Below are 27,350 nucleotides of genomic sequence, written 5' to 3'. Positions count from 1 at the left end.
AACATTTTTCATATATCTGATTATATCTGTAAGGAACTGACTTAAAGGGGCTGAGTGGCATATAAAATGTTGTGATACTTTTATGAGAAAATAATCTAGTGAGAATAGCTACATTAGCACACATGAGAAGACCAGAATTTCATTGATCAGTGAAACAGTACATATACTTCTTGTATATAGGTAAACCTATCTATGTATCCATATATACGTAAGAGGTAAAATCTTTAAGATAATGAGTAAGTACTGATAAGCAGTTGAGCCAGTCTAACAACTTCAGGAAAAATATTGCCTGAGCAAAAGGACTAAAATTAAAATAAATACTACCTTTCTGTAAATTTGGGAAAGTAATTGGATTGAACTTTTGGTCCAGAGTAATGTATAATAATATAAACTTAAGGGGAGCCAAAGAGATACTAGAGTGGAAATGGTGCTTACCTTTCATGTGATCAACCTGTGTTCAACCAACAACAATCCACAAGCCCTTTCATGAGAACAGAGAACAAAGCCAGGAGTAAGCCCTGAATACCGATAAGTGTAGCCCCCAAAACAAGTGAATAATTAATAACATAAAATTAAATTGAAACTAAATACTGGAAAGTCTTAGATTAGAAAAGCCTTTGGGAAGGTTTTATAAATTACTTAATGTAAAACAAAGACATGTGTCTTTAAAACTTTGCCTCATTCACAAAATAGGAAGCAAAGGCAAATGAGATAACATGAAATCATCTGATGGAAGAAATTTGGATGGCATTTGGAGACAGATAATAATCGAAAGTGGGGAATTTGAAGAAGTTTAATTAGCAAATCACGGAAAGCATGATTATGTTCAGTTAGATCACAAAAGCGACAATGCTCAACTGTTGCTGATTATATGTTCACCAATTTTAGAAACACATCACATCTCTGATTCAAATGTTTTTATTCCTTGTTCTTACACAGTCTTCCAAATTCCAAAATATCTGTATCAAAATTAGATATCTACACCTATGCATTTCTGTGCTGCTGACTAGCTCTTGGGGTTTGATCGAGTTAGAGAACTTTTTTGAGTTCTCTAGAAGAGAGTGGATGACCAGGTGGCACAATATGAAGAAAATGAAACCACACAATGAATGTATGGGAGAAACAGTGTTCTAAATTTAATCTCCAAACTAGGGGTTCTTATAAGGGATAATTTCCAGTCACAGGTATGAGAAGAATGTTTGGATTAACAATAAACAGATACTTTTGGGTATACAGAAACATTAAAAGTAGCCCTGTTTAATATATATAAGAAATCATCTGGCTAAGGGGATACACAGCTCTGGTGAAAAGGACTATATTGAGTAAGAGTCCTGAGTTAAAATGGAGAATGTTAGTTTTAACATCTCAAAGGGGATCCTGCCTAGCTAGTTTCTGATGTAAAGTTTTTTGGGGGTAGCAAGAAGCTAAGTTTCCCTGACAGGTTTCCTATTTCTGCAGGAAGACTCTTTTTTGTGTCATAGGAGTAGATGAAATAGACAGGTCAAAGAAATGCAGATTTTATACCTAGTAAGAAGTTTCAACAGCCCAATGCTACATCTTTGCCAAGCCTTTTTGATGTAAGTTCAGAGCTGACGGAAGAAAATTGTCTCTAAGAGTATTTGGTACTGGAATTCTCCAGTAAAGAGAAATTTAAGCAAGGCGTATTTTGGCTTGTAATACACAGCAGAAGGGAGAAAGGTCAATTAGATGTTAGTTGTGAAGGAAGTATAATGCCAGCAGTACCATAACAAGAATCTCAAAAATATCTCTATAGAATTTACCAATTATCCACACAGGGTTGAGGCTTCCAAGAGGGCCTTTTGGTGAAATATCCTTGGAAATATTCGAAACAGCCATCCAGGCTAAGAATATGACACCCTAGCGGACCTTCTGTCCATCCTCCTTATAGAAATACAGAAATTCCTATTAATGGCACAGACACTTCTGCCCCTAAGTCCTTCAATGAGTATGCATACTATTTTCTTCTTTAAAAGATCTCCTGCTCAAAAAGAACCATTAAACTCAAGAAAAGGTCAATATGGTATAAGAGTTGCATTACTTGATTTACTGATAGAATTGGGTTGTTTAAAAAGTCGTCTGCCTAGGGCCGGAGAGATAGCATGAAGGTAAGGCATTTGCCTTGCATGCAGAAGGACAGCGGTTCGAATGCCAGCATCCCATATAGTCCTCCGAGCCTGCCAGTAGTGATTTCTTAGCATAGAGCTAGGTGTAACCCCTGAGCACTGCCGGGTTGTGACCCAAAACACCCCCCCCCCAAAAAAAAGAAAAAGAGAGAGAGCATGTAGTATTTGTTGTTACTCAATTTATTCAAATAATCCAATCCAATTTTCACATAAAAATTAAAATTCTTTTTATTTTCTTACCCATTTTCCCAAAGGAAAACCATTTAAACATGTTGCTTACATTTTAATCTTTATTTATTTGTTGTAATTTTAGAATTTCACCAAGAAGCAGTGATGTTTTCCCAAACCCAGATGAACTTGAAGCAGAAGATGAAGATGTTCAAATGGAAAGATCGAGAACTGCAAATGCAGTGAATGACCCAGACTTGGATGAGGTAAGCCACTCCATGTGTTCTTTTTCAAATCTTATTTGCAGATAATGCAGGCATCATTCAAGATTATGATCTTAATTTGAGAAACTTCATTTGAGGTTCTTTTATCCTAATTCACACAGCTTATCAGTGAATAGGAGATACCGCAGAGTCAAGAAAACAAGGTACACAGAGACCAATAGATCCACACACAAACTTATTCATTTATCATCCAAGGTTGGGTTGGTGAAGCTAACCATTACAAACCTAAAAAAGACTATGAGTTCCATAAACAGAAAAACTCACTGTAAACTCTTCAGATGAGAGTTCACAGAGGTATGGGGAGTCTGGGGTAAGTTTCCCCAATCCTGCTGAATACTTCTTAGAATGCTGGAGTAAACCAAATTGTATTGAAAGGCTTGGCAGAGGAAAAATACTTGATTTTAATAAAGTGCACATGCCAGGGCAACAGTGATTGTACTCATCTCATTTTTTCAGCCCAAGGGGCAGAATAAAGGGCGTGTAAATCCTAACCAAAAGGAAGATAAGTAGGTGAAGGCTCTGAGAAGACAGAGAGGTGTGTGATGCCCAAGAACAATTGACTTCATCTTTACCCTCCACACATCAGACACAGACATACAGACACACTGGAAGATACCCCATAAAGTTAATTCTTCTAGTCATTCAGGGAAGAAGGGAGCTTCAATTAGCAAAAGTGGAAGGAAGGGTAAAGATAAGCGTCTTAGCTTCTAGTTTGAACCTTTACTATTCCCAGCTCAAAACAGTATACATGCCAGGTGTAGTTTTTGAAGAAAACCAAAATCGGAGAATCTGGGAGTAATTTATTTCAAATACCTACAAACACATGTTTGTGCATGTATATATGCATGTGCGTGTGTGAATACATGTCTGTGTGTCTCTTAGCACATCTGTTGACTTATTGCATATCTCTCTTTTACACAGGTAGTTTGCTTGAAAATTGGCAATTTGTAGGCAAAAGACAGATATAACAGAGTTTAATGTTTCACAGAGTTAACATTTGGGGCAAGAGAAGACCACTCAGAGGGAATAGGGAGCAGTTATTTCTCTCAAATGAAAACAAAGTCTTGTCTTTGGCCTGTGTTTGCAGAAACCTGTCATCATCGCCAGCTGTCTACGAAAGGAGTATGAAGGCAGAAGGAAAGCCTGCTTTGGCAAGAAGAAAAAGAAAGTGGCCAACAGGAATGTGTCTTTCTGTGTCAGAAAAGGTTGGAAACTGCTTCTGTTTGCAGAGCCACCTTGAGCCCTGAAACAAAACAACTTTTGAAGGGAAAAATAAATTCTAAATCTGGAGTCATTAATAGATCAATATAAAAGACCACCAACTCTTGAACTCAGGATAAAGCTGATCTGTGAAGTTTAAAAGCCCCAGTTATAATTACAACATTGTTTTTCTTTGTACAGGGAGTCGCTTTTTTCTGCTCTTTTTTATGTTTTAAGTAGAACAAAAGGAGAGCAAAATAAGGCAGGCCAAGGCAGCCTTTGTGTTAAGAAGGTTAGGATTGGGGGTAACACTTGGAGGTACCTAGAGCTTATACTGTTCCTATACTAAGGGCACTGTGCTCAGAAGTCACTCCTGAGGATGTTCAGAGGACCATAGTCAGTGCCAGGGATCAAATTACAGTTGGCTACCTGCCAGGCAAGCATGTGTGCTATCTTGGCAACCCTCATCTTATATAAGAAAATTAATTTCACAAAAGGGGATTCATGCGGATAGAATAGATAGATTTCCCTCCTAATAAATAGCATATTTGTAGAAGTATCAGTGAAATAATGCAGCTATTAGAATAAAAGCTTGTTTTAATTTCTATTAAACCTCTTACTGACTGTACAACCTGAACTACCAATATATTCTTTTTGTCACTTGTAAATTGAAGCTAGTGTAACATTCATGGCTGTGTGTATATGCATTGCCACGTTTGTATGTATAAAAATAAACAAAATAATACTTTGGTTGCCTTAACTACAATGTGGTCTTCAAATAGTGTAGTGTTTTAATGTATTGTAATTACTGAAATTGTCATTCTAAGGCTATCTATTTCTTTCAGGTGAAGTGGTAGGTCTCCTAGGACACAATGGAGCTGGTAAAAGCACAACTATTAAGATGATAACAGGGGCCACAAAACCAACTGCAGGGCAGGTCAGTAAAACATAGAAATATGACCATTCATCTTAATGACAATAGTAATATTACATAGATGATTAGTTTCTTTTAAGTCAATGTGGCTTCTGCTTTAAATGAAGAGAATTGGTTAAGAATGTATCTCTTAATTCCAAAAAAAAAGGTGTTGAAAGACTCTATGTGATTCGTATAATACCCTTTTATAAATGAAAAAAAAATAGACTTTAAAAGATGTTTATTTTTTGTATGCACTCATAAATCTTTGCTTAGTCGATATAGATATTTTGAGAAAATGTTAAATGGAATGATTACATGAGGAACTGTTGTCAAATAGTGGTGAATCTTCTTGTGATAAAAATACTCTATTTAATAACTCTATTTGCATACCAACATTAAATATTAGACCTAAAATTCTATTAACAAGTAAAACCCAAATGGATTTTCTTTTATTAAATTTTAAACTTGAGTGGGATTCAGTTTTAATGAAATTTTTTTTTAAAAATGTTTTCTTTCATTTTAAAAAGTTAAATATTTTTCTTTATAATTAAAAATATATAGTCACTATGATATCAATCCTATTAATGTCAATGATCAGGCATGCAGAGTTATTATGCCAGATCTACCATCAAAGTAGATCTATCATCAATGGCCCTCCACTACTCCCTCTCCCACCTACCTCTCAACTCACCATTCCCTCCCCATCAACTCACTTTAGTAATTTCAGTTCTGTAGACCAACTCTTAGTGTTTGCTACCAGGGACCATTGTAATCTCTTCCTCTACTCCTCATGTCAAAGTGATTATTTCATGTTTGCTCTCCCTTTGAGTTGCTTTGTTCATTATGATTTCCTCCAGTTCCATTCTCAATAACCTTTAGAGAAGAAAATGTTAGGATTTCATCTTCTCTTCTTTCTGAAAAGCATATTTCAGAAGGCCTACTTCTAATGGCATACATAAAAGCAACTCTCAAATCATTAACCTATTTTCTGACACAGTAGATGTGAAGGTCTGATCAGTAATGAAAATTCACAGAAGTTCCCAAAACATAACTGTGATATTTGGGCAGGAGCAAAAGAACAAGGAGTCATAAAATTAGAAAGCTTAGGTTGAATCTATTCTCTAAATTGAATAGTTCTGTAAAGCATAAAAGAGACTAGCAAGGACTAGGACTAGGACTGGCTGTATGTATATAGGCTGGGTTGAGTAAAAGATCTCAGCAAGACCCAAAAGATAACAGCATTGAAGAGGAGATGTTATTGACACTTGAAAGATGAAGAAGACAGAGGATCAGTTTAGGAAGGGAGACAGCATGGTGACACCACATAGTTTCCTGAGGAGCTTCAATATTTGGGCATCATGTCTCAATGCACCCTTCCCCACCACCTCCCTTCTAATGATGATCTTTGTTAGTCCTATGCTGCAGGATATTGGGGATTGTCCTTCCTGTGGCCCAAATATCCTTCCCTTAATCTTTCTATTCTTTGTTTTCTCCTCTTAACACCTTAAACTTGTACCCACCAACTCTTTTTCCCCAATCAGACCAGAAGCATAAAGGGGATCACTCATTTTTATTTTTATTTGGGGTGGAGGAGAGAACATGGCTTCCTAAGCAGTGTTCAAGGAAGGGTCTGAGATATTTGGATCCAAAGGTACTTACCTTTTTAAGAGGACCTGAAACCTCAGACTCAGGCTGGCAATGTTGTGCTGAAGACTACCAAGACCCTACACTTGGAGAACCTCAAACTTGGGGTCCTCAAACTATGGCCTGAGGGTCACTATTATTCACAATTTTTTTAAATTATAGTTCAATGTTTTAATCGTCTGAGGGACAGTGAACTGGCCCCCTGTTTAAAAAGTTTGAGGATCCCTGATACAGTCTGACATTGAGCTCAGGCTCTCTACTTGCTAGCCATGCACTATATGTCTTTTAATGCAAAAACATCCTATATCCCAGACCTTTAAAAATTATTTAGGATATTTTAAGATATGAGGGTGTGAGGCACACCTGGCAATACTCCTGGCTCTGTGCTTAGGGATCACTCCTGATGGGCTCAACGTCCATATGGAGTAATGGAAATTGAACTCAATCAATGTGCAAGGCAAACACCCTACCCCCTATGCTATTACTATAACCCATTCAGTATTTTATTTTAATCTAAAAGTTATCTTTTAATTTTTTTCTTGAAAGCATTAAGTAGGGCTCTGATCCAGCCATATGTGTTTGTTTCCCTATTCTGTTTCTAGTTTGAACGTCTTGTAAGCTTTGGGGGTTGTTCTCTTCTCTTCTGTAGCTGGGAGATACAATAAACCACTAGGGATCTGGAACTTTAGTATGTCAGGCAGAGCTCTTGCCTTACACATTGCCAATCTGGGTTTGTATACCATATAAATACAGATGTAAGTGCTGAGCACCAGCATCCCTCAAAACAAACAATCCAACAGAGCTCAAAAGCTTGGATTCATCAAAGGTAGCTCTCAGTTTCAATGCAGAATTCTATCTTACATGATCTACAAGTTTTAAATCCATTGCACATGCTGATTTTCTCAACTATAAGTAAGGGTGATCAAGAGAATGTCAGAGTCAAATTATTTTTTTTTCTAAGGATAAAGTGTAGGTTCTGACACACATTAGCTTCTGTTACTGATAGCTAGTAGGATTCTTAAGAGTAGGTGCTATAACACCATTTCTTTTGCTGGTTTAAGGGATTTTTTGTTACCTGAGTTGAGACTTTCTCAAGCTCTGTGCTGGTAACATTGGATCAAGTCAATCTCAAAGTGAGGACTTGGTTGTGCGTTATAGGACAACAGTATCATCCTTGACTAAACTCAGCTGTCATCCTAATTATCACAATCAGAATGTTTTCAGGCCTTGTCCATTGTCCTCTGGGAAGACAACAAATCCCTGAGAACTATTGCTTTATTAATTCCCACAACAACAAACTTGTAAAAGCATCTGTCCTTTTGAAGAAACTCTTTTAACATTGAGGGAGACAGAGTCAGGCATGAACCTAACCTTTTGACTGAACAAATGGCTGAAGCCAACAACCATAACAAAGTCCTGACAAAAGACCGGTTGGCAATGGCAAAGGGTCACGTTGAATCACCGTTTATGATCATTTTCTCAGAGTTGAGTGATTGCTGGTCACTTCTGGTTACTGAGCACCTCCTGGGTAAGAGGGAAAATTCCGTGGAATAACCATGCCCTGTGTCCCCCGGTTCTGAATGGCGTGTGAGAATAAACTTCTTGTGCAGGTGATTTTGAAAGGGAGCAGTGGAGGATCACCCCTGGAGTTCCTGGGGTACTGCCCTCAGGAGAACGTGCTGTGGCCCAACCTGAAGGTGAAGGAGCACCTGGAGGTGTTTGCTGCAGTGAAGGGGCTGAGCAAAGGGGACGCGGCCACCACCATCTCCCAGTAAGGGGGTCTCACCTCTGGTCTCCTCTGGAGGGAATAAATTAGAAAAGCTCCACCCAGCCTGGGGAAAGGGGAGTTCAATGGGACAACAACATGCTCTGGGGAGAAGACTGCATTCCCTGGACATTTCATTCATGACTCAGGTGCATAGAACACATTACAATTGTGAGCTGGAACCTCGCAGGAGGGAAGTCGAGGGCCCCTAAACAGTTTTCACTTGACACTCACTCCCCCAAAATGCCTCTAACAAACATCTTCGGTTGAGCTGCTCTTTGTCCTCAGTGCATGGTCCTTGATGCCCGACCCATTACTCTGTGTCCTTCAGGTTGGTGGATGCGCTCAAGCTGCAGGACCAGCTAAAGCTTCCTGTGAAGTCCCTGTCTGAGGGAATCAAGAGAAAGGTAGGGACAGGGCTCAGGGCTCCTTTGTGTGGCCCCACAGATAGTTCCAGATGCAATTCCTCTCGTTTCAGCTGTGCTTCGCACTGAGCATCCTGGGAAACCCATCTGTGATGCTTCTGGATGAACCATCCACGGGCATGGATCCCGAAGGGCAGCTGCAAATGTGGTGAGGAAATTTCCCAAGGAGCACTAAAGGGATGTATTAGTCCTGAAACAACTGGCCGCAGTATGGGCATTTATGTGAAAGAGATCATTAAGTGACCTCTGTACTATCAGGAACAGCAGTATTAAAGTATTAAAGAGTATTAAAAGTCTGGTATCCAACCAGAGCTCACTTTCAGTAAGGAGAAAAAGGTTCTAACAGCCTGAAAGAATTCCCCTTTCATCTTCAGCATGTTCCTTCTTTAGGTCATATAAAATCAGTTTGCACTTTTATCATTGGCCCTCAACCAAAGATAGGATATGGTAGAGAAGAGCTTTATTAGCCGCAAGTAGGTGACCTCACTCCTAGAACCCCACTCTATCTGTATGGGCACTACAGAAGTTTACAGAAGGAAGGGACAGAGAAGTCAAGAAAGGGCAGATGAATGGGGACAGGATGGTAGACACCTCCCACAGTGGCCTAGTCCTTTTCTGTAGCATCTTTGGAAATCTAAAGAAAAGTTTCTAATAAAGGGGTTCATCTGCTTTCTGTCTTCCTGCCTGGTATTTTTCAGAAGGGAAGAGAGAAGGAAAAAAAATCTGTTGGATAACTTAACTGATGCTTGTCCTCCTGCCTCTTCCCAGACTTTTTACCCAGAGTCTACCTGGGGGCCACATATGGGGGCCACATATGCTGTCTTCTACATTTGCAATATCAGCTGATACACAATTCTGATAACGGGCTGAAAAAATGCCCCAAGTCTTCAATGTATTACTACATCCTGAAATAGTTAGGAATATGTTATTTTTGTGCAGTAGGGTAGATGTCATTATTAGCCTTGTTTTATATGATTTTTCATTTCCTGTTTTTTTCCCCTGGGTTTACATAAATATCCCTAAAACCCCACCTTTTTCAAAACAATCTTCTATTCTGATATCTGTTCTCTGCCTTCAAGCCCATGCTAAGCTCTGAATTGAATATCTTAACCAACAGGTTGGTTCTTTCTACATCTGCTATGATTCAAAACATCCTTTCTTTGTTTAATCTCCATTAGTTAGTTATTTCCTCTGAGTTCATAAAAATGTGTTCTGTTTTAGTTTTTAATTATTGCCTTTGACATACTTACTAGCTAATGTTTCCATTGACTTAATTTCAGGGAGGCCATCAGGGCCACCATTAAGAATTCTGAGAGGGGCGCCCTATTGACTACGCACTACATGGCTGAAGCTGAGTCGGTGTGTGATCGGGTGGCAGTCATGGTGTCAGGAAAACTGAGGTGAGTGCCTGTTCATGCCCGTATGTTGCCTGAACTAAGGTCAGTTTCCTGTACAAGGTCCTCACCATGGGAGATCTTGACTGTTCCATATCTACTAGGCCCTGTACTTTTAGTGGCTAAAAATCATGAGCTAGAGACTTCTCCTTTCCCTCTACTCATGACTTGATTCTTTTTCTGCCTGCAGATGTATTGGTTCCATTCAACATCTAAAGAGCAAATTTGGCAAAGATTACCTGCTGGAGATGAAGGTGAGGACTCCAGAACAAGGGGGGACTCTTCATGCAGAAATTCTGAGACTTTTCCCCCAGGCTGCTAGACAGGAAAGGTAAATCCTTGTGTTTTTTGATTTTTAATTGGTCTTGGTTTGCTTTTTCCTAATTGTTAGGAGGAAAATAATCTTTACTAAGGCCTGAGTTCAGTGGGTAGGGTGTTTGCCATGTACATGTTGACCTAGGCTCAATCCTGGTATCTGTTCCTGTCCCCTGAGCACCACCAAAAGTAATTCCTGAGTTACAGAGTCAAGAGTAACTCCTGAGCATCACTGGGGTGTGGTCAAAAAGCAAAAACAAACCAAAAGAGCCTTTCCCTTCACTTTCTCTGTCTCCGTCTTTCTGTCTTCCTTCCTCTTTTTACTCTTCCTTTCTATACTGAAAGAAAAACTATTGGGCAGCTAATCCCAAAACTAAAGGGAGCTAATCCCTTTCCTTAGAGGTCCAGACTGACCAATTAAATTGACTCAAGAGAGATTCACAAGACAAAGGATGAACTTTAATTATGTACTTACTGAGGTCATTTAGAGTAAGTGCTTCCTGGTCATTCTTCTATAAGATTTCTACTAAACTTGACAAGGAGGTACATTTAAGAGAGAGAAACAAGGAAGGTTGCAATAGAAAAGAAATTTTCAGGTTTTACATATGTATAGAAAACTTTGGGTCCAGAGGAATAAAATAGTCCCTAGGAAACATGGCTTGATTGTTACTAGCCCAAATTCAATTCCAGAATGTCCTCCCAGCACTACTAGGAGTGATCCTTGTTCACAGTTTAAAATAAGCTCTGAGCACTGATGGCTATGACCCAACATCCAAAAGAAAAGAAAAAGGCTTTAATTCCTACTCTGGGGTGACCAAGTTAGAAAACTGTACCCCAATGAGAGATGTGTAGTGTTTCTTGTGATATTTTATGTTGGGGAAGGTCCCAATATACAGTAAGGATTTCAAGAAATATTCTGAGCCTGGCAAATACTTTTGTTTAACATCCCCTAGACCACACTCCATACTTGCAGATGTTCAAGAAGCCAGACAGTTCTGGGAACCAAGAATGATCCCTCCTGTCTGCTCAGCAGACATCTTTTGGAAAGATTCCCTAAGTGCAAAGATTATGTTTGTAGGAAGACTAAACATTAGAAGTTGATAAAAAAAAATATATATAAAAGATTAAAAAAAAAAGTCCTTTGTGGATCTTGTCTTGCAATTGTTTTTTTTTAAGAATCAAACTTCACTGAAATAGAATTCAAATTTTATCAGATGTATCATTAAATGAATGTAATTTGATTGGGTTGAATGTTTAATTGGGTTACACATCTGTCATCATGCTGTTTTCGCTCTTGCTCTCTTTCTCTTTCTTTCCCTCCCTTCCACTCACTCCCTCATTCCTTCTCTTTCTTTATCTCTCTCCCATGCCTAACTGAGGAACTCAGCATTTTTAGGGACTCTATGCAGGCACTACATAATCTCAGTGGATATTTCTAGAATGAAATTCACCCCATCTCAACTACTGTCCCTTCTGTCTCCTTTTCTTCATTTCTCACTAGAATAAAGCAGAACCTTACCATGTTTTGTGTTTGTCCTGTCTTAATATTTGGATAATACCCAAAATACCTAGTAGTGCCTAGTAGGACAATATTTGTTGCCAGGATTAGAACCAGGGTCTATAGGATGCAAGGCAAGCACCTTAAACCGCTGTACTATTTCTCTGGCCCTTGGAGCCTTTTCTTAAGAACCCTCTACTGTTTCTCCTTCAGTAGGTTGATTTCTTGTGGATAAAAGGGTATTCCCACATCATTGTTTCCACTATCACACAGAGGTGAACTATGCTAAAATTATGAGATTTTGGGGTGTGATCATTGTTTTGTTTTGTTTTGTTTTTTCCAACACAAAGACTCCAGAGCACACTAAGAGATTCAGGTGTGTTCCTGAAGCCTGGAATTCATCCTCACTCTCTTTGTCTTAATCACTCTTTGTTGTTCACAGATACTCCTCATTGGTGGTCTACAAGGTACCTGTTGAGGATGTACAGCCTTTATCACAGGCTTTCTTCAAACTAGAGATAGGTAAGAGAACTGATTAGAGAAAAATCTGTGGGAAATCAAGTTTGTATCAAAGTGGTATGACAAATGCATAAACATGGTATGTGAGTATAAAATTATTAAGGTTTTTAATTGGATACTTTCAACCAGGTCATTTGGCAATATCTGGATATACTTTGGGTTAGCACTGGCAGTGTAATGGTGGAAAATAACTTGTATAGGTAATAGGTCAAGGCCAGGGAAGATGGTAGATATTCTGCATTGCATAGGTCAACTCCTCCTTACAGCACAAATCCGCTTGAGATGGACCCATGCTGATCATGTCCATGGGGCCCTTCAGGAAAGATTCTAATAAATATTTCAGTCTTATTTATTAGAGAAGCCTAGGGTCCTCTGAAAAACTCCTAGGCCAGAAGAGAGATAAAGAGGGAGAGAGCTGGGTTTGGGACCATTCAACTGTCTCTTCCAACTGCCAACAAACTTTCCAACTGTCTCCTCCAAATGCCAACTCTGGGGAGGGTTTTATAGACTCAGAAGCCAATCACAATTAGAGTCTTATTTAAAGGGGGGGCAGTGTCTTATTTAAAGAGGCGGACCCCTTTTATAGCTGACTGGTGCTGGACTGTAGGACTAGACCTCCCACAACCAGACATCATCAGACTCAAACTTCATTAGAGTCAAGGTTGAGAGACCCTAATAGACTATAGAAAAAAGCGAGTGTTGAGGGTAATTGATGGTCTTTGATTTCCATTCCTGGTCTTTGTCCCTACTTGAACTTCCTCCCCTTCTCTTAGAGGGGATTCAGCTTTCTCTGGGCTTCAGTGGTGCCTGCTGAAACTCATATCAGTGAAAAGGGGACTCCTCCAAATCTCTTCTCTTGATTTTACTACATCCGAGAACTTTTACTACTTCTCAAGAATTTCTTGATGTTTCAAGAATTCATTGCTATGTAGAGGCACTGCTTTGCCTGCCAGCCTTAGCTGTGATCCAACAGAAGTGTTTTTCTTTCTACTTAGGATCAGAACAGTGGTAGGAGTAATTCCAAAAAGGCTACTGCCTTGGAAACTAATAGAGATTTTTTTTCTTAATATCCTTGCAATGTTTTCATTTAAGAACGAGAGAAGATTCCTTAAGAATATTCCCTCCCCCTCAATATCTTTCTGCTGTGTTTTATTTTTACCAAGAAAGTTCTCTTTTAGTTAGAAAATAAGGGAGGATAAAAGCACTAGCAAACATTTTCTCATAGTTTCCCACACCATTAAGTCAAGATTAATGATCCAGAGTATAATACAGAAATGAGCACTAGCATTTATTCCTGCAAAGATTCATTTAGACACAATTATGCTCTCTGCTGCAATCTATAAATTTTGTGAGCTAGCTCAAGTGTGAAGCAGGCCCAGCATAAAGCCAGAAGAACTCAAGCCCATGCCAATTTTTTTGTATTATGAAGCAGATCCCTTTGATTTTATCATCAGATCCCACCTGAATCATGCCATCTGCAACCAAAGGATCATTTCATGTATCCTCCAGCTTAGACATGCCTCAAATTCTAGATGTCTGAAATGAGGATGGTTAAACTGTTTTTATTTTTTCATCTGTCTTCTTATCTTTACTCCTTGTGAGTTGATAATTGACACCCTATGATTTGGGAGCTGAAGATGAAAACAAATGTTCATACAGCAGCAAAACTCCATGAAAGCTGTTTTGTGATTTCAGGACCTTCAGATGATCATTGGTTCTTTCTTCCATGGGATTCTTCTATCGGTTCCTAGAACACCCCTGATTATACTTCTGTAGTCTCTAATTATACTTCCTCCAGTGGGTGCAAGCTCCTGTCCTTGGTCTCATGTGAGAATTTGAGACCCCTAGGACCATTCTTGGAATCCTCTAACCATTCTAGTACAGTCTCTGTAGTCACCACTTCCTTCAAAGTCCTTAAGAAGTATTACTAGCATATGGTGCCTTTCTTCTTTGCATGTTCTCAGACAGCAATTAAGGGCTCATCACCATGTCCCAAGATTTCAGGGCAATCAATCCATCTTGTGTCTGTCCATGGAAAGAGAAGAGGAAAGACCCCCAAAAGTTGGTGTATAGCTACAGAAACTTTAGCTTTCAGGTCTCACCTTCCCATTCACTAGAGAGGTTACAAGGCAATATAGACAAACACTAGGAAAGTGGAAACAGGATAACTGAAAGAAATACAGTGCATAGGACAATTTTCAAAAGGACAGTGCAATAACCCAAATCTGTAAAACAGGTGTATTACTATTTTTAGATTTTAAGAGACTAAGCAAGGAAGTCATATGGGGCTCTGGGAGGGTGCATCTGTAGTGTTACCTCCTGGAGAGAAACAGTGAACCTGAATCGAGTGTCAACATGAGTAAAAAAAAAAAAAAAAAAGTCTTGGAATTCTGGAATTCTCTTCTCTTTTGTCACTCCTTCTGAGCATTCCACTGCTAGGCTCCATGAGAAAAAGCTTCATCAGTCAGACCCTAGATCAGAGAGCAGGAAAGAAGCAAACAGTGAATGCAGGTGGGCACAGTATATGCTCCCAACACCGAGGAAACCACCCCTCATTCTCTCTTGCATGGATGCTCTGCAGTCTCTTCCACTGTTTCCCCATAAAGTTCATTTGCCCAAGCTCCAAGATAATGGTAGATCATGTTCATCCTCTAACAGGACTCTATGATAAATATGCAACCCTCCATGTTTTATGCACAAATATTGTTCCCGCCCCCTTTTATTTTTTGCAAAATGCGAAATCTGTTTGCATAAACTTCAGAGTCATGGTATGGTAAAACTTCCTGAATAAAGACTTTGAGAGTCCCATTGTTCATGTCTCCCTACAGTGAAGCAGAACTTTGACCTGGAGGAGTACAGCCTCTCACAGTCCACTCTGGAGCAGGTAGGTCTCTCTGGGGACTGGGAAGCCTCCAAGAAATGCAGTCGTCAGATGTGTTGCACACACCTGAAGCCACAAAGGCAGAACACATCCCTTTCTCTCTCTATTTTTCTCCTTCCAGGTGTTCCTGGAGCTCTCCAAAGAGCAGGAACTGTATGACTTTGATGAAGAACTCCAATCCTCAGTGCGATGGAAGCTGCTCCCACAGGAAGAGCTTTGAACCCCACAAGAACCCATGTTTCTCTATACTCATGAGCTATGGTACAAAATACTGAGATATGGTACACAATACTTTTGTTTGTTTGTTTTGGGGCCACACCGGTGGTACTCAGGGGTTACTCCTGGATCTGTGCTCAGAAATCACTCCTGGCAGGCTTGGGGGACCATATGGGATGCTGGGAATTTAACGCAGGTCCCTTCTGGGTTGGCCGCACACGAGGCAAATGCCCTAACACTGTGCTATCTCTCCAGCCCCTCACAATACTATTGAAACGTATGCCATTATTTTTCTCATTAGCACAGAGTCAGACTAAAGGGAAATAAGAGCAATGTTGACTCCAGACAAGGCCTCCTTCATTCCTGCAAGCCAGTCCCAACTTCCCTAAAGTAGCCCACAAAAACCATGAATTTATTATACAACTGTTTATGCTTCAAGGATGAGAAGAACTTGTTTATTGTCTTTCTCTGAAATCAGAAGGTCAAACATTTTCTTACCTTTTATATTGGGATCTGTACAAAGTCCAACATAACCACTGACTTTAGAGGAAAAGGAATCTATTGATTACATAGCAAGGCAACGTTTACTCTTTTATTATTTGCTCATTTTTCTTTTATGTTTTAAGTCTTAGATTGTAGTGTTCATGTTTTATCTGTTTTAACTATAAAGGAAATCTGTGAAAATAAAAATTTGCAATAGACATTCGAATGGGATACTTACCTGGCAGAGACAATACCATGATCACGAAGGTGGTTTCCCCAGGGCGAGGCTCACCCATAAAACTTCGAGTGTGCTGACCTCTTTGATTTCCCCAAATGTGGAAAACTTGACTGCGTAATTTGTGGTAGTGGGGGACTTCGTTCGTGCTCTCCCCTGAAGGAAAAAAAAAAGAATTTGAATGGTCATATTGATGGATAATTTAAATACATACCTTTCTTTACCTTTGTAATTTTGTAACAGGGCTTTGATTTTACTAACATTTTTGAATGAAATGAGAGTCTACTTTTTATGCAAACCCCTAAAATGTATAGATCATAACTTCCTCTTTTATATATGTGGGGACCTAACATAAAATTGGAACATACAATATAAACATTAAAACACTTTAAAATCAACAACATATCTGTATATTCTCATTTAGGTGACTTTTTATTGTTGTTTGGCGACATGAACTGAATTATGTTACTTAATTTGAATGTCAAAATGTAACTGTATTTGGAAACTGGAGTTTTAGAGGCATCATTCAAGTTCAATGAAAGCATAAGTGACCCCTAAACCTGTAGCACCAATATCTTTATGGAAGTCAAAGAAAAATTAGCTAATCAGATGGGAAGGAACTGTGTGAAAGACTTGACTTCAATTCTAAGTACCTTTTCTGGACCGCTAAAACAAAACACGACTATCAACATATGAGACCTTGGGCAGAGGGCCCAGGGTTGTTAGGTTTTAAGTGAGTCACTGTCGTGGTTAGGAGACATAACATGTACCCAATTCTGACTCTTGATTTTTGCTACACATGAGCCTCCAAGCAGCCATCACTTAATGTAACCCTGAAAGCCCAGAGCATCACCAGGAATGCCCCGGGTAATCTCTAGCACAAGCCACAGAGAATCTTCTGGGATTTACATTGAACCTTTGACCTGACTAGCCAAGAATTGTTAGTGAAGTCCTAAGTATCACTTGCCAAAATAACACCCCCTGAAATAAATAATAAAATTAGCTGTTAATATTGGTGCTACTGAGTCACTTGATTGTGTAAGACATAATAAAGCTGATACAAGTCAACACAACATGCTGACTGTGAGTGTTTACTTTTATTTCAGTTCTTACTACTGCCTACGATCCTCGCAATAAACAAAATAATGATTTACAGTTGTGGGTAAGGATCGGTCTTTAAACAAAACATAAACTTCTAAGCGACTCTTCTACAAATCAAGACTGTTAAAATATTTCTCAGTAAAAATAATAGGAAAACTTTTTGTTTTGTTTTGTTGCTAAACCCAGAGGTGCTCAAAACATACTTCTTGGCTTTCCACTCAGAGAAAGTTTCTGGTGATGCTCAGAAGAGCTTACTGGATGCTGAGGATCAAACCCAGGTTGGTAGTGAGCAAGGCAAGTGCCCTACCCACAGTACTATTGCTCCATCTGAAAAATTCATTTAAATTAAGCATGAAACCTTGACTCCGATAACCTGAGTGTGGCCCATCCAGTTCCAATTGGGAGATTTGTCATCTTAACAGACATTAAGCAAATTAGTGGTTACCTGGGCCCTGGAGAGAGGTGGGGGCTGCTAATGGGTCTAGGGTTTTGATTTCTATTTGAACAGTGGAAATAAGATTATGATAATTGATATGCAAAAATTAGTTCATTACATCATATTTTAAAGTAACTAATTAGAGAGATTGTGGAGAGCTGGAGAAACTATATAAACTTACCTGCAAAGTATGGTTTGTCACCATTGGAATCTTTTTTGTCCTTGGTCTTTTTCCATGTGGCAGGTAGCTGAAAGAACTGCTTCTCATCAGTTCATATAATAACTATTCTCTCTCTTTCCTCAGGGAGCAAAATTAAGGCCAACATTCTTTTCTCCCCACCAAGTCACTTTTAAACAACATTTCTTCCTCTGTTTTCAAACACAGCCTTTCTTTAAAGTTTATCATTATATAATGATATATAATATATAGATATATATAATATCTAATATATAATAATATAATCTAATATAGATATATATAATATCTAATATATAATATCTAATATATAATATATAATAATATATAATATATAATATATAAATCATTATATAATGATATATAATATATAGATATATATAATATCTAATATATAATATCTAATATATAATATATAATATATAATATATAATATATAATATCCATTGCTTAATGATTAAGCCACCCACCAACTTTTAGGTTACTCTTCCTCATTCTCTGGAAGTCACAGTTTTCTTTTGATTATTTCTGCTAACCACATTCTTGGTTCCTTCAACCTTACAAAGATAATCCTCCAACACTCTGGTCTCTTGAAGTCTTGGTCTTATTGGCAACGATTTTGTGAACAAAGAAAGGAACAGGAGAGACAAGGAATGGAAAAGGAAGGGAAGAAAGGTTGGCTTTATGTTTTGCTTTGCTGGAAGTACTTCCTCCATTGCACAGGGACCCCTCAGAGGCCAAACAATTCCACTGTGTGTTGTGTAGAGTGAATAGCAAGGGAAGACTGTGAGAAACTCAGGGCTCAAATTCGCTATCATCATATGCTCAGGCTGCTAGAAGAGGAAGCGTGAACTAAACACTTGATTATATCCTCATATTACTAAGTGTTACCCTTTAGGAGAAAGGTTTCAAAACACCCTTAATCTTTTCGTTTCCCACAGTTTATTCTGACTGAACTGAAAGACTTTGGCTCCAACCACCATCATCTCACCCCAGGGAAACATGTCTGGAGCAGAACTCACTGTAAGAAATAAATCAGGCCAACCTTGAGAGGGTGAAACACGACTGATCTGCCTTGTCAAGAGAGAGCAAACTACCACCAGAACCACAGTTTTTTTTTTTTGTTGTTGTTGTTGTTGTTGTTGTTTTAGGGGAGGGGCACACCTGGCTATCCGCTCAGAAATCTCTCCTGGCTTGTAGGACTATATGGGACGCCAGGGGATCAAACCAAGGTCTGTCCTGGGTCAGCCGCATGCAAGGCAAACACCCTACCACTGTGCCATTGCTCCTGCCCCTTGTGGATTATATTATTTTACAAGAAAGCAGCAGATTTCCTTCTCGGATCTGCTGTCTTTCTCCTCCCTTTTTCCAAACGTGATCAAGGAATCTCCACCAACTTCAATAACACTGATCATGACATTTCATTCTTCCATTCCTACAAATGACTTAACTCAGGATGTCAATAGTATCAATATGGAGAAATCCTGAGACAGATGATTTTTGTCACGAAGAAACTAAAGCCAGGCAACAGAGAAGGTGAAAATCAATATGGGAGTAAGTCAAAGAGGATGTCTTTGTAAATTGTCAGTCCTACTAAGCAGTCGATTTCCAGAGAAAGACAGTGGTGTGGAACATGGGGAAGTGACACACTGGTCAGAGAAAGCATATCTGATGACTCCAAGTTAGGAATGAAGTGTCTAAAGATATTGAAGAAAGTAGGGAGACCTGATGAAATGAGGAACTTGACTATATGAACTTCAAAACCAACATAAATTGGGAAATCTTTAGAGGGTGCCAAGAGGGAGCATTGCACAATAAGATACACTTGTTAATTTTATTTTTATGTTTTTGGACACACCCAGTGGTGCTCAGGGCTTACTCCTGTCTCAGAGTACAGGGGTCACTCTTGGCAGTGCTCAGGGTACAATATAAGGATCAAACTCAGGTCAGCCTCATGCAAGACCAGTGCCCTACCCATTGTAAATCTTTCTATCCCCAAGATATATATATATATATACACACACACATATATATATATATATATATATATATATATATATATAGAGAGAGAGAGAGAGAGAGAGAGAGAGAGAGAGAGAGATATTTTAAGTAATATTGGTGGGGCAGGGGAGAGAATTCTCAGGACTGGAGCACATTCCTCACATGCCTGTGGGCCCAACCCTGACCCCAGCAGCACTTCTAGGTATGATCCTAGTGGCCCATAACTCTACCAGGTCCAACCACCCAAGTGTCAGCCCCCTACTACTCACCTAATACACCTAGGAATGATCACTTTACCATCAAGTTCATCTAAGAAGCACTCTAACCCTGTACTCCCTCCCCAATAAAAGGACAATAAAAATGAACAAAGCTAACATTGACCTCTGAGTGGATAATAGATTGATAGCACAGGGAGTTTCATCAGAAATCTTGTTCAATCCCAATTGAGAAATGACAGAGGCTGGTGGGAGGATAAAATATGGGAATGGAGAAAAAAGGCACTGGGATATATTTTGGAAATAAAGTTAATTGATAGGCATACTTGTTGACAGACTGAAGATAGAAGAGTGCGGTGGGGGGGGGGGGAGGAAAAGGTTAGCCAAGATTTTCTATATTTGATCTTGAGCAAGTAGGAGATGGTGTTATTATTATTTCCTAAGATGAAGAGAATAGAGATGAAGACATGAAATGAGAAGCCAAGAAGATTCAAGAATTTGCTTGTGAAAGTGTCCAAAACCTGATTAGCTGGCCTGAGTTAACTTGTCCAGAAAATCCTGAACTGAACTGAGCTAAATAGCTTTTCTCTATCAAACTCTGCTTAGTGGTTTTGTTTTCTGCAGTTCAAAATTATCCATTTTCTTCTGAGGAGTAGAAGAGGACATTCACAAATAGGAGATTTGCTCTAAAAATACTGTCCTCCAGATGATATTGCTGGTCTAACAAGTACTTGAAATTAGTTTATGAGACCTCTTTGTCACAAACATTGGCTGAAGATTAACAAAAATGCAACTTGTTCCAAAGTGATCATATCTAAAAGAATTCAGCACTCTCAGACCAAAAATTTATTTTTAACCATAATTGTAACAATTACATCTTCCTCCTCTTGTCACTCAGGAATGACTCCAACAAAACAGGTATTTTTTTTTCTGAAAATGGTTTTATAGGACAAAACAGGTAGAAAGGGGGAGGCAGGGTCTCACAGCAATGTAGTTCAAAATTCCAGCCAATACTCTTCAACCAATAACTCTCTCCACCTATAATCCAACCAACTGTCCACAAACTCTATTACCCACTCTAGCTCTAACTTTACCACCAATAACTCTTCCCCCAACAGTATTCCAGCAAGGGTTCTTCTGTACCTAGGGTGACAGCTTCTCAATTTGACACAGGAATTTCTAAATGAAAGGACACCTTAAACTGACAGAACCTCTCCTTTTCTTTTGGATCCATCTCTAAGAATAACCTCCTTCCAGAAAGTCATCTTAATGGGAAATTTCAAAGCAGGCAAGCAGCTCAACCATATGCAAATATGTGGTAGAGATCTCAAAGAAATGTGAAGTTTTCTTGGAAATGAAACCTGAGGATAAAAAATGAGTTTATATATTATATTCTCCAAAGTAGCCTATATATATATATATATATATATATATATATATATATATATATATATATATATATATATATATATTCTGTTTTATTTGTGTTATGCAACAGCAAATTTTATTCCCATCTACTCAGTGCCAAATATCTCTAGAGAATTTATTAGCTATTTTACATCATAAACTTAAGGTTAATAAAAATCCATTTATTTATATATTGCAGGTAAAAATACTGGGCTGATAATTAATTTTTTTAATTTAATATAAGTCTGGAAGGAAGATAGAGATCAGAAAAATATTTACCTAAACAGTATTGGTGAACAATCAAAGTTAGAAAAACTGTCTACAAAATTCATACATATTGTTGTGCAATTGGAGGCTTTGGTTATGTTGTGATTTATAATTAAAAATTACATTTCTCTGGGATCTTTGCTCCCATTTCTAACATAGAACCATTTTTTTAGACATAGAACTCTTCAAACTTTTGGAATTCCTTGAAAGAAATGAAGAATGCTGACATTTGTTATGTTAATTAGGTAACAAGCTTTTGTTAATCAGAGGAACCAACCCTTAAGGTGATAGTTATAATTTCTAAAACTATTCCCAGACCTGGGAATCAATTGCCAATGGCCAATAATTCATTAATTCATGCCTAGGAAATGAAACAACTATAAAAATAATAAAAAAACAACAGAAGCGGCTCTGAAAGCAGCTATGTTGGTGAACACATGAAGATTTGGATGAAGATTTTCTTCCCTTTCCCATATACACTGTCTCCAATATACCTTCTCTCTCTGGCTGCTTCTGAACTCTATATCCAGTGATTTAAGAAGACATATTGTTAGAGTCTGAGTCAAAGCCAAGACCACACAATAGGAGTAAAGCAAAACAAAACTTTATTCTACCAGCCACAAGCCCCAACTGACCGGTCAGGGCCACCTCTCAGAGGAGGCAACCATCTGCCAACTTCAAAAGCCAGTTTATAGGGGCCGGGCGGTGGCGCTAAAGGCAAGGTGTCTGCCTTGCCAGCGCTAGCCTAGGACGGACCGCGGTTCGATCCCCCGGTGTCCCATATGGTCCCCCAAAGCCAGGAGCGACTTCTGAGCGCATAGCCAGGAGTAACCCCTGAGCGTCACTGGGTGTGGCCCAAAAACCAAAAAAAAAAAAAAAAAAAAAAGCCAGTTTATATATAGGGAGGGACTCAGGAGGTTCTAGCTTCTGATGACCTTTAAGAAGATTGTCAATTCTAGGTTACCTTCCAACTACTTCCTCCTGTCCTTTCCAGATAGGCCATCGGTATGACCAGGTAGCTTGGAGTGGTGTTAATAGAAACTTAAGCTTGAGAAAGAGAAGCCTAACACATGTTCTTTACAAAATGGAGTATCTCTTTGTTCAGAATGCAGGGCCCCACAGTATGTTTTCCTCGGTCCTGTAAATTGCTCTAGCAAGCAGATCAAGCCCAAAAGAGGAGGCTTGCCTTGACAAATTCTGATTTATAACCAGTGGATCAGATGAATAGGTAAGCAACCTGAACTTTAGGAGTTGACTTTGAGTCATTCAAGCAGGAGGGGACCTCCTAAGTAGTAAGTTTAAAAGCCATAAAGATAAGAAATGTTTGAAAAACAAGGTGTTTTTCTGAAAATGGATCTTCCTAACCCATAGCGCACCAGCTCAAGGCAAAGGCCAGATCCTTTCTAAGTAATGAACAGGCTAAAACAAATGCTTTTCTAAGATGAAAAAGTATTCACTTTAAACTTTGAGAAAAGAGTGCAAAGATTGAATTAAGTTTTAGGAGACTCAATTCAACACAGAGAATTGTTGGGTGGTCTGGAGGAATTAAACTCCACCCAAACATTCACACCTACTCATTGCAACAACAGAAAAAAATGTGTAAATTCTCACACTGATATGATTAATGTATGCGTCAACTTATTTAGACCATGGTATCTAGCTCTTCAGATACCACAATCTAGATCCATCAAGATTCTGAAGATATTTTAGAGATAATCGACAATTAGTTTAGTGCATTTTTGAATAAGGTAGATTACTTTCCATAATATGGGTAGGACTTATGTAATCAATTGAGGTCCTCCTAGTACAAATATCTCTTTGAAGATATTACTTGGGTTCTTCATCTGAATTTCTAGTATGTTGTCCTATGAAACTTGAATTCAAGGCTTTAAGATTGACCTGTATTAAGAAAAAAACATCTAATCCCATCAAAAAATGGGGAGAAGAAATGGACAGACACTTTGACAAAGAAGAAATACATATGGCTAAAAGACATATGAAAAATGCTCCACATCACTAATCATCAGGGAGATGCAAATCAAAACAACTATGAGGTACCACCTCACACCCCAGAGATTGGCACACATCACAAAGAATGTGAACAAGCAGTGTTGGCAGGGATGTGGAGAGAAAGGAACTATTATCCACTGCTGGTGGGAATGGCATCTAGTTCAACCTTTATGGAAAGCGATATAGAGATTCCTCCAAAAACTGGAAATCGAGCTCCCATACAATCCAGCTATACCACTCCTAGGAATATACCCTAGTAACACAAAAATACAATACAAAAATCCCTTCATTACACCTATATTCATTGCAGCACTATTTACCATAGCAAGACTCTGGAAACAGCCAAAATACCCTTCAACAGGTGAATGGCTAAAGAAATTGTGGTACATATACACAATGGAATATTATGCAGCTGTCAGGAGAGATGAAGTCATGAAATTTTCCTATACATGGATGTACACGGAATCTATTATGCTGAGTGAAATAAGTCACAGAGAGAGAGAAAGAAGCAGAATGGTCTCACTCATCTATGGGTTTTAAGAAAAATGAAAGACATTCTTGCAATAATAATTTTCAGGCACAAAAGAGAAAAAAGCTGGAAGTTACAGCTCACCTCATGAAGCTCACCGCAAACAGGGATGAGTTTAGTTAGAGAAATAACTACGTTTTGAACTATCCTAATAATGAGAATGTATGAGGGAACTAGAAAGCCTGTCTAGAGTACAGGCGGGGGTTTAGTGGGGAGGAGGGAGATTTGGGACATTGGTGATGGGAATGTTGCACTGGTGATGGGTGGTGTTCTTTACATGACTGAAACCCAAATACAATCATGTATGTAATAAAGTTGGTTAAATAAAAAAAAAAAAAAAGATTGACCTGTATTCCCAGCCTGCCAGTTTGGGAACCTCCAACCCTCAGAACCCTCAAGAATCTTCATAATCATATAGATCAATTGCTTATATTTTTACTTGGCCATTTAGCTACTTATTGGGTTCCTTTTTGGAAGCCCTTCTCTTTGGAGATGCAAAGGAATGACTCATACTCCATATTTTAAGAACCGCACCCACCTTTTGCCTCACCAATGTGGAAAAAAGGAATTGGACTGTGATTTGTATCTTCTGCCAGAGGAGGGCACTGGCCTACAACTGTACTTCCTCTTCCTGAATACTGAAGGTCTCAATTCGCCAATTTCTCTTCTCCTCAGATAGCTCCCTCACCAGTGCCACCTGTCCTGGATCACATACCTACACAAAAACTGTACATGAATACCACATCCACCAACCATAAAAATGCAGAAGTGACATTTAGATCACCTTCTTGCAACTTTCAGAGATTGCTTGATCTTTTCTTTTTTTTTTTTCTTTGTTTTGTTTGTTTGTTTGTTTTTTGGGGCCACACCTGGCTTTGCTCAGGGATTACTCTGGCTGTCTGCTCAGAAATAGCTCCTGGCAGACATGGAATACCAAATGGGACACCGGGATTCGAACCAACCACCTTTGGTCCTGGATCGGCTGCTTGCAAAGCAAACGCTGCTGTGCTATCTCTCCGGGCCCGCTTGATCTTTTCTGATTGCGGCCGCCCCCCTTCAAACTTTAGCATCTTCAAGTGGTCCCTGTCCTACTAGTTGACCTTCTAGTTGGCTGTGCCTCTTCCCCCCACCCCCATATATTCAATTTTCACTGTAGTCCCTAGGGAAATCCTGATGCATATTCCAAAATGCACACGCAAGTGCACCTACAGCCACTCCTGAACCCCTCTATTCACAAAACCTCCTTTCCTGGAAATCTCCACCTCCACATTTTAAATAATCTCACTTAGAACTTGACACGCAACCTAATTCCTGGAAAGCACTTATAATCTCACATTTTATATAACAGCTCTCTCAAGTGATTCTCAGTGAAGAAGAAAATTTCACATCTGGCATGTCCATCAATAGAGGTAGTTGAAATATTAAATGCTTTTAAGATTTCTAGAGTAAACTCACTTGTTATTTATTTGTTCAACCACACTTTAAGTGATAAAGCCTAAATGTATGATTTACAGTGGATGGAAAACAGTCCCTTATCTGAGAAGATTATGCAAGAAGCTGTCTATTCTGGGATGGTTCATTTTATTATCCAATGCTAGAGATTAATCAAAGTCATTTCACTTGATCTCTACTTTCTCCTGTTCAAAAATACCTTGCTATTTTCCTCTAGCTGCCCACCAAATTAAGAACACAATCACTCAAACCCTTCCCATTTTGACTCACCCAGATGTTCCATGACAAAAAGTTAGAGAAGACAGAGAAGTAGGGAATGGGCTTTTAATACAGAGAAAACATTTCCAAATTTCCATTTTGGGGGGGGGGTATTTTTTCTTATATTTAACTATTTTTTTTAAAAAAATTAACATCTGACTTTCAAATTAAAAATGTAGAACTCATTTGTTGGTATGTTTTTCTTATTATTCAAAAAAGCCAATGATTATTGCCAACAGACTATGTAAAAAGCAAATAGATAAGAATAATTGGATCCTTTAAAAAAAAAGACAAAATAGCTACACACAAAATTTGAGTACTTATTAGGAGCTAGGAAAGGTTAGATATAATAGCTTTGCTACTTTTGACTCAGGATCTTTCTTCAAGCTTCCATGTCCTTGAACAAAAAAATTCTACATGCTCAGAAATAATGCTATCTCTTGTTTACATGCAGGCTGACCTTGACTAGGTTTGGTTTCCAGTGAAAAATAAATCTTCCTTTTGATAGGGACAGAGCTTTGTCTGCACTAAAACCACAAGCTGTTTGTTAAAAGGGAACCATTGAAAACACAACCTCCCCATTTAATGTAAATGATTTTCTGTTGAAACCATATTACCATTATTCCTTTTGACACTCATTTATAATAAGAATACAAAGGACTACACATGGCTACTCACTAGCAGACTTCCATGAACATGATTTCAGAATAGACACTAGCTTTGAAAAAGCAGTCGGACCAATATTATAGCTCACCGCATTGTTCTTCACCTGGTCATTCTCCAGGGTCCATCTCATTTCTGAGATCAACATCCCACTCCATCATGTTCCTTTAGATTATTAACAGTAGAAGTAGGCTGCTTTTCTTCTCAAGATACACTAGAATTCATATATGAGCATAAATAAAAGAGTGGTGGGCTTTAGGTAACTTGTCAAAGCTATCCTTTGTGTCTTCTGTATGAAAGTTCTAAACCTATAAACCCAGAATTCTAAGTGGGATTGTCACAAACACCAAGTATATTACTTCCAGTACTATCTTTGGAGGCCCATAACTAATACTAGTGTTCGAAGATATGGTGGTATCACATGAAGTTAAACTTGACCCAAAAATCCATGTATAATTGATTCATTACCATCATTCTATTAAGGGGGACAGAATGACAGGTTTTTTTTTTTCTCCAGATATCAATATTTACTTTTTTTATTTCTCTACCTGCACTCACCACTCTTCATATCATGAACCACTCTTTCCAGCTCTCATAACTTTTATACTATGCCAAATACCAAATATTTCATTGAAATGTTTGAGTTTTTCTCTTTCCCCAGTGTGTGGTCATGCAGGAAAATGCATGCAGGTTCTATATGACTTTGAGTGAGGACTAAGTAAAGGAGA

General features: G+C 38.6%; 1 protein-coding gene and 1 non-coding gene across 2 annotated transcripts in view; both read left to right on the top strand.

Moving 5' to 3' along the window:
• Positions 1-16,059, top strand: part of ABCA9 (ATP binding cassette subfamily A member 9) — a 72,011-nt gene extending 55,952 nt beyond the window's left edge. Inside the window, exons 29-39 of the mRNA XM_049772803.1 lie at positions 2,458-2,578; positions 3,684-3,801; positions 4,642-4,733; positions 7,967-8,127; positions 8,453-8,528; positions 8,600-8,694; positions 9,827-9,946; positions 10,131-10,271; positions 12,196-12,275; positions 15,101-15,156; positions 15,275-16,059. Coding sequence (XP_049628760.1) covers positions 2,458-2,578; positions 3,684-3,801; positions 4,642-4,733; positions 7,967-8,127; positions 8,453-8,528; positions 8,600-8,694; positions 9,827-9,946; positions 10,131-10,271; positions 12,196-12,275; positions 15,101-15,156; positions 15,275-15,373 — 1,159 coding nt within the window. The 3' untranslated portion in view covers positions 15,374-16,059. The remainder of the gene's footprint in view (positions 1-2,457; positions 2,579-3,683; positions 3,802-4,641; positions 4,734-7,966; positions 8,128-8,452; positions 8,529-8,599; positions 8,695-9,826; positions 9,947-10,130; positions 10,272-12,195; positions 12,276-15,100; positions 15,157-15,274) is intronic.
• Positions 16,060-16,082: 23 nt separating this feature from the next.
• On the top strand, positions 16,083-16,246 carry LOC126030803 (U1 spliceosomal RNA). The gene has a single exon (XR_007503184.1). It is a non-coding gene; the product is annotated as a U1 spliceosomal RNA (small nuclear RNA).
• Positions 16,247-27,350: the final 11,104 nt, after the last annotated feature.

Source organism: Suncus etruscus, chromosome 1 (genome assembly GCF_024139225.1).
Source record: "Suncus etruscus isolate mSunEtr1 chromosome 1, mSunEtr1.pri.cur, whole genome shotgun sequence".
NCBI lineage: Eukaryota > Metazoa > Chordata > Mammalia > Eulipotyphla > Soricidae > Suncus > Suncus etruscus.
Note: the sequence above shows the minus strand (reverse complement) of the source record. Positions and strands in the feature narration are given on the sequence as shown.